The sequence below is a fragment of the Octopus bimaculoides genome, chromosome 9 (genome assembly GCF_046866305.1).
Source record: "Octopus bimaculoides isolate indiv1 chromosome 9, ASM4686630v1, whole genome shotgun sequence".
In the NCBI taxonomy this organism is placed as follows: Eukaryota; Metazoa; Mollusca; class Cephalopoda; order Octopoda; family Octopodidae; genus Octopus; species Octopus bimaculoides.
The window spans coordinates 87,785,551-87,793,050 of NC_142936.1; the positions used below are offsets into that span (position 1 = coordinate 87,785,551).

The window sequence follows — 7,500 nt, forward strand, 5'->3', positions numbered from 1 at the left end:
GCTGTGGCATCCTGCAGATGTGAAAATAGGACACTGCATAGAAATATGCAGTAATGCATACGTGGTTGCACCCAGTAGTCAGTTCCAGGAGGAAGTTGCAATTAGAGGAGAGAGTAACCGGATTATGGCTAGCGTAGGAGAAAAGTATGTATGTATATGTGTATATATGTATGTCCATGCAGCTGGAGTAGTACGTGTATTTCAAAGGGCCAGTCGTGTCACATTCTGTGTCACGCTGAATCTCCCTGAGAACTACGTTAAGGGTACACGTGTCTGTGGAGTGTCAGCCACTTGCACATTGATTTCATGAGCAGGCTGTTCTGTTGATCCGATCAACTGGAACCCGCATCGTCGTAACCGACGGAATGCCAGATATGTATGCATGTATTATTCAATTTTATTTCAAGATTTCTTGCTAATAGAGAAAGAACCGGTTTCTAACCTAGATCCAAGGCTCCTTTACTGGAATTTCAACATCAACAACAGGGTATGTATGTATGTATGTATGTATGTATGTATGTATGTATGTATGTATGTATGTGTATGCATGTGTGCGGATTTGTATGCTTTGTTTTATGTATGTATTCTCATGCATATAGTTACATATCTAGACATGCTCATATATACTTAAATGATAAACTTCTGGAAAGTTTTACAGATTTTTACAGTTCCAGTGATAGATTGGCTCTGTAGTCTTCGAACCAGCTTTCTCCTTTCTGGTTTGGAGAAGCCCAATTTCTTAATTTTGGTATTTAGGCAGTGTTAGATATTCCAGTGCCCCAATAATAATAGGTATAAGCCTGAACTTGTAACCTGGATAGAGTAACTAGATTTCTCAATGGTTCAGCACAAGTATTTTCTTTTACGCTGATCGTTTAGCTTTACTTTAACACCCGCCGGGCAGCTGATTTCCACAACTGTACACAGTTTTTCTTCTCTGTCCCAAATCACAATGTCAGGTCTATTATGTAAATGAATGTATGTATGTATGTTATTATTTAGTTTATTTCTAGATTTCTTGACAGTAGAGAAAGAATCGGTTTCAACTTTGATCTCAGGCTCCTCCATTAGAAATCCAACATCAACAAAGTAGTTGTGTGCGTGTATGAGTGTATATGTGCAAGTATTTACAGTCAGTGCATGCCTAGATCTCTGTTTTATGTATGCATACTAATATACATACACACACACATATATATATATGTATATATATATATATATATATATATATATATATATATATATATATATATATATATATATATATATGTATATGTATAGTTGCATGTCTTGACGTACGTGTGTACTTATATGCTGAACTTTTTGCAAGGTTTTACATATTTTGACAGTTCCATTGATGACTTATATATGTAATCTTCTAGTTAGCTTTCTCCTGCCCGGTTTTATAACCGCAACTTCGCAACATTGGTGCCGAGGCAGTTTGTTGCATATACTAGCGTTCCATAATTACAGGTGTATGTACATGTGTTTGCATATATGTATGTATGTGTGTGTGTATGTGTATGCATGTATGTATGTGTATGTGTGCGTGTATGCATGCATGTGTGTGTGTATTCATGTATGTATATGTGTGTATGTATGTAGGTATATGTGTGTGTATGTATGTATGTATGTATGTATGTAGGTATATGTGTGTGTATGTATGTATGCATGCATGCTTGCATGTATGTATGTATGTATGTATGTACGTACGGAAGGATGGATAGGTTTGCTGTAAGTACATTATCGTCCTTAATTTTATCACTACCCACCCTGTTACCCATCCTTCTAATTGCAACTTCCTCCTGGAACTGACTACTGGGTGCAACCACGTATGCATTACCGCATATTTCAATGCAGTGTCCTATTTTCAAATCTGCAGGAGGCCACAGCAGTAACTCCAGAATGTATTTATAAACAGGATGAGGCTGTCTCCTATATTAGCGACTTAAAATTGGTGCACGTGTGTTTGCAGATGTAAGTTGCTTAGTGCGTATGTGTGCGTGCGTGTACGTGTGCGTGTACGCGTGTGCGCGTCTGTGGGTGTATTCAGGTGTATATCTAAGGCTTGAAGCATGTGTGCGTGTATGGATGTACATATGTACTAATTCATATATGTATACATGTTCATACGCATACATACATACATACATACATACATACATATATATATGTATTTTTATTTTATTTTATTTTATATTATATATTGTATATTATATTATATATTGTATATTCCATATTCTATACCCCACATTGGTTCTGCAGGAATATAAATAAAACATAAAAAACAGACAGTGTTGGAACTCTTTTAAACAAAATAATATATTCCTCTATACACAATCATACAAAAAACCCACCTTTTTTGTATTTATTTTTACTCGCATATATATATATATGTATATATATATATGTATATATATATATATATATATATATATATATATATATATATATATATATATATATATATATATATATATATATATATATGTGTGTGTGTGTGTGTGTGTGTGTGTGTGTGTGTGTGTATGTATATAAGATGTCGTTGAAATTTATAGAAAAACAAAAGACGAAGACAGATGTAAGAACAACAAGCAAATGTATAAGTTTGACGCTCGGGAAAATGAAAAAAAGTCTTTTATGTTTCGAGCCTACGCTCTTCAACAGAAAAGAATAAGAGAAAATAAATAGAGATAGAGTGAAAAAAGTCGTAGATTTCAACGGTCTTTAACTGAACATCATCGATGACAGATGGGCGTCCACTACGCTCACGATCTTCAAGGCTCAGGTCTCCACTGCGAAATCATTTAAACCATTTTCGAGCTGACCAATCACTGGTCACTTCCTCACCAAACATTGCATTAATATCGCGAGCAGTTTACGTCCTTTTTTGAAGTTGAAAAGTAAAATTGCTCGAATATCGCACTTTGACAGTTCCATTTCAGTTGATGATTGTAACAACGGTGAAAATACACACACACACACACACACACACACACACACACACACACACACACACACACACACACACACACACATATATATATATATAGTTCAAAAAAACAATAACAAAAAAACAAAAAAACAACAAAGTGAGGACGTGATATGGATAGTATTATTGGACGCTCAGGAAAGGAAAGAGAGAGTGTATGACGTTTCGGGCGTAGCCCTTCGTCGGAAAGATGGAAAGTTCGGAGAATGGAAGAACGGAGAAAGAGGAAAATGGTACCGATGCCCACATATATACATACATATATATATATATATATATATATATATATATATATATATATATATATATATAAATAAATGTTAATTTATTGATGCATTTGGGCAAGTCTATGTCTGTATTATCAGACAATTGCAAAAGAATGTTTAAAATAATTAAAAACTGCAAAAATTTGATACAAATTCTTCCTGGTTCAAAACGTTGCTTACTTTTTACTCAGCCTGAAAATATTATATAATATGATATAATATAATATAATATAATATAATATAATAATGTAATATTTATTGCAGGTACAGAGACAAGAGTGAAAATGACGAGGAAAGAAACCATTGGCAATTCTACGGCAGGTATTGTAACTGTGAAATCGGGTTCGAATTGGTTGCACATCTGTTATGTTGAAAGCAACAGTACCACTATTGCCACATTGACATGCCAGCAGATGGGGTTCGCATTCGGTTCACCTCTAATTGTCCCCAACTGGCTTTCATCAAATAGCCCTGTAACGTTGGCCAATTGCCAGGGCAAGGAGACAAACTTGGACCAGTGTAAATTTGACACCATGTCGGTAAATCGCTGCAAATCGGCCAGTCTGTTTGGTGTTTCGTGTCAAGGGCACATTTAAATGAATTGATCTCTTTCTGAAACTGTAAGGACTATGGAATGAGAATAAAGGGTAAATATATAATAATAATAATAATAATAATAATAATAATAATAATGATAATAATAATAATAATAATAATAATAATAATGATAATAAAATTTAAAAGAAAAAGTGAAATGAAAAAAGGAAAAATGTTATCAAGGAAACATACATGTTTATAGGCACAAACAAACACACATATATAGTCGTACGCATATGTGTATGTACACACACACACACACACACACACACACACACACACACACACACACACACACACACACACACACACACACACATGCGTATATGCATACAAAAATGCACCCGCAACTAACAATACTTTCCAAGATAAAGATCAATACCAACCTTAACAAGAGCAAGAACAATATTCGCCACATGAAAGTTTCTGCTATTTAATATTTTGTTATTCTTGCAGTAATCAAAGTATTTTGGATTAATCGCTGTTGGAAGCAGTGAGATATTTTTTTTCTATTTTAAAGCAAAATTAAACTTAATCTTTTATCTAATTTTACTGAACATCTCTCTCTGTCTCCTCTTCCTGTGTCTCTCTCTGTCTCCTCTTCCTGTGTCTCTCTCTGTCTCCTCTTCCTGTGTCTCTCTCTGTCTCCTCTTCCTGTGTCTCTCTCTGTCTCCTCTTCCTGTGTCTCTCTCTGTCTCTCCTCTCTCTCTCCCTATGTCTCTTTTTACTGCCTGTTTCCCCAAGAAGAGGGATTTTTCTGATTATGGTTCAATCTTTATCACACTTGGTACCAACAGAAAAAATTGAACTATGCAAAAGACAACGTGCTGGACCATATTCAAAAATGCAGCTTTCAAACCAACATTATTCATATATATACATATATATAATTTATTAAACTGAAAAACAGAGTAACTATGAAGTCGAAGTTTCGAAGGCAACAGCTCACTAAGACCAACTTCGATGTCCCAGTCACTCTTACGTGTTTGTCTAATAGATTATTTCGATTCTACGAATGTATTGACTTCTTTTTCAGCAAATGTTCTTTGTCTTTATTGATTTTATTAAAACACTAATTTCAAATACATATATGTAAAATAAAGTATTTTTGAGATGATGTGATGTGATGTTCATGCGTTTATCAAAGCGAAATTTTTGAATCTGTTTAGAGAAGTGTATTTGCTTTTATCTGGGATATTCCATCTTTTTATGCCAGTTGAGCTGGTATTTGTCGATCTGACGGCGGCGGCAGTGTTGTGACTGTTGGTGATGATGATGGTGATGATGACGATGATGGTGGTGATGTTCGTGATGACGGAAGTGGCGGCAGAAACGACGACGACAACGACGATGATGATGTTGACGATGACGATGACGATGATAATGATGATTGTTTTGTGACTTTTATAAATAAGGTAACCGAGTACACTATTGTCATGTTCCAAGGGAAATAATCAGTAAACAGACATGTAAATGTGCAGAGTTGTTTCCCTTGGATATTTGCGTCTCTGTTGCACTACAAAAAACTTTGTTGACATTTATAAGTCTCGTGTGTTACATCGGAAATATTAGAGGATGTATTACAAATGGTTGAGTGTAACACCGAGTCAACGAGGAAGCTTCTACGAGGGGTAGATTTGCTAAACTCGCCGCCCAAATTTCCCACACGACCGTTTTAAAACGATGGCTACATTGACCTTAAAGGGACGTAACTACATACTACAGCACCTCCTTGTCTTACAGCGATTCTGTCAGAAATCTGTCTAAAAATAATAGTTTTTTTTTTAATATTGACATAACGTTATAACTGTTTGAAGTAAGATGAAATAAATTAATTCTGGTAATTTACTTGGTTGATATTCGAAAGAAAAATATAAACCGAGAGATATGTTTTGACGTTTGAAAAGACCTGAAACAGTTAAAAATAACAGCCAATGTCTTCCAATAATCACTCCTCAGTCTTCCAATAATCACTCCTCAATCTTCCAATAATCACTCCTCAGTCTTTAAAAATAGATCGACTACTTCAGGCTTACAACAACTATTTTCAATAACCTTTCCACCGGTAAAAATACTTTTTACGTTAAGAAACTACTTGTTTTTTTTTTTTTTTTATATACCAAGGCCTAAATTCCTCATAGGAGGGGGTAGCCACAACAAGACACACATGAGGCATTCCATTCATTTTCCAGCTCAAAGGGGTGTGCCCCGTCCTATGCTCGGGTTAAGGCATAGAAAGCAACCCTCGATATCAGCAGCTAGGCTTGACAGCATATGCTGGTTTACCCTCGCCGCATCATGCTGGTTCCGTACCCCTTTGAGCAGCATCAATTCACTCATCCGTCCACAAACACTCTCCAAGCTTTCCTATCATTAATACCTCTTTACCTCACTTGTACTTCACCCATGCACATTCCATGACCCTAGTACTAGGGTGGGATTTAGTGCTAACCTTCTCCCCTTGTCTTTTTCTTGTCTTTTTGGGAACTTTTTTTACTAGGAGGAGTGGATTCTCAGGTTCTTCGCTCCCGCCCCTTTGTGTCACTTCTTACACCACGCAGGGAATAGGTGACTGCATCCTACCAGTCCCCTCCCCGCCCCGTTGCAGTGGAGTTTAACAATGGAAGGGAGGTAACTCTTAATATAACATTTTACGTAGCTGTCTACTACTTTCTGCGGGATGCTCGAGGGACAAATCTCCGGGTTTGGATGGTCTGCCCTACGAGCTTTACAACTGTAAGCCAGACTTGTTTGGAGACGTCTTGGTGGCGGTGTACTGCAACTGGCAGCAAAACGGGAGCATTCCCGGTTTTGTGAGTCGAGGAGCCGTAACGCTGCTGAAGAAAGATCCAAACAAGGGGGACGTCATAGATAACTTTAGGCCCATCACTCTGCTCAATGCAGACTTGAAAATTTTGGCCAAGGTGTTAGCCAAGCGGTTGGCGCTTGTCATCGAGAAACTGATCGGCAAGGCGCAAACGTGCGCGGTGCCGGGCAGGAGCATCCATGACAACCTCCATCTGATGCGCTACATCATAGAGAGGGTAGTTAAGGAACCTGGCATGGGTGGGGCCCTGATCAATTTAGATCAATCGAAAGCTTTCGATAGGGTAGACCATCAATACTTGGAGGCTGTCCTCATAGCAGCCGGCTTCGGTCCCATTTTCCGCGGCTGGATGGCTGCCTTGTACAGAGGCATCCGTTCGGTAGTTCGCGTCAATGGGCATCTATCAAGACCCTTCGACATTGCACGTTCGGTCCGTCGCTTCTGTACGTGTTGACTCTCGAGCCACTACTGCGGAAGCTGGCGACGCTGAGGGGCATCCCGCGAGAGTTGGGATGCGGGACGAGCGTGTCGGCATACGCGGACGACGTCACCGTCATAGTGTCTAGCCAAAAGCACATCGAGCTTGTCGGCGAGACACTGAGAGACTACGAAGCGGTAACGGGAGCAAAAATCAACCGGGATAAGTCAGTGGGCTTGCGGCTCGGCACCTGGAGAAGCAACCCCATGCCGTCAAGTAGCGCCTCCGTCGTGGGACGTTGGACTGACGGTCCGGTTGAGATGCTCGGGGTCTGGTTTGGTCCAGACCTCCAAACGGAGAAGAACTGGGACGAGATAACGAGAAGGGTGGCCACTCTAGC

The 7,500-nt window shown here is 38.4% G+C and overlaps 1 protein-coding gene across 2 annotated transcripts in view; it reads left to right on the forward strand.

Annotated features, from left to right (window-relative positions):
- The window catches only part of LOC149134240 (uncharacterized), a 46,458-nt gene that overhangs the window by 27,128 nt on the left and 11,830 nt on the right, over window positions 1-7,500 (forward strand). Inside the window, exon 3 of one of the 2 annotated variants that reach the window (XR_016243242.1) lies at window positions 3,523-3,905. Coding sequence is in view for 1 of the 2 variants with exons in the window: in XM_089357993.1 (XP_089214119.1) it covers window positions 3,523-3,854 (332 nt within the window). In the remaining variant the exon portion in view is untranslated. Of the gene's footprint in view, window positions 1-3,522; window positions 4,973-7,500 lie in introns of those variants that run through there. The other variant, XM_089357993.1, reaches the window with a different exon arrangement.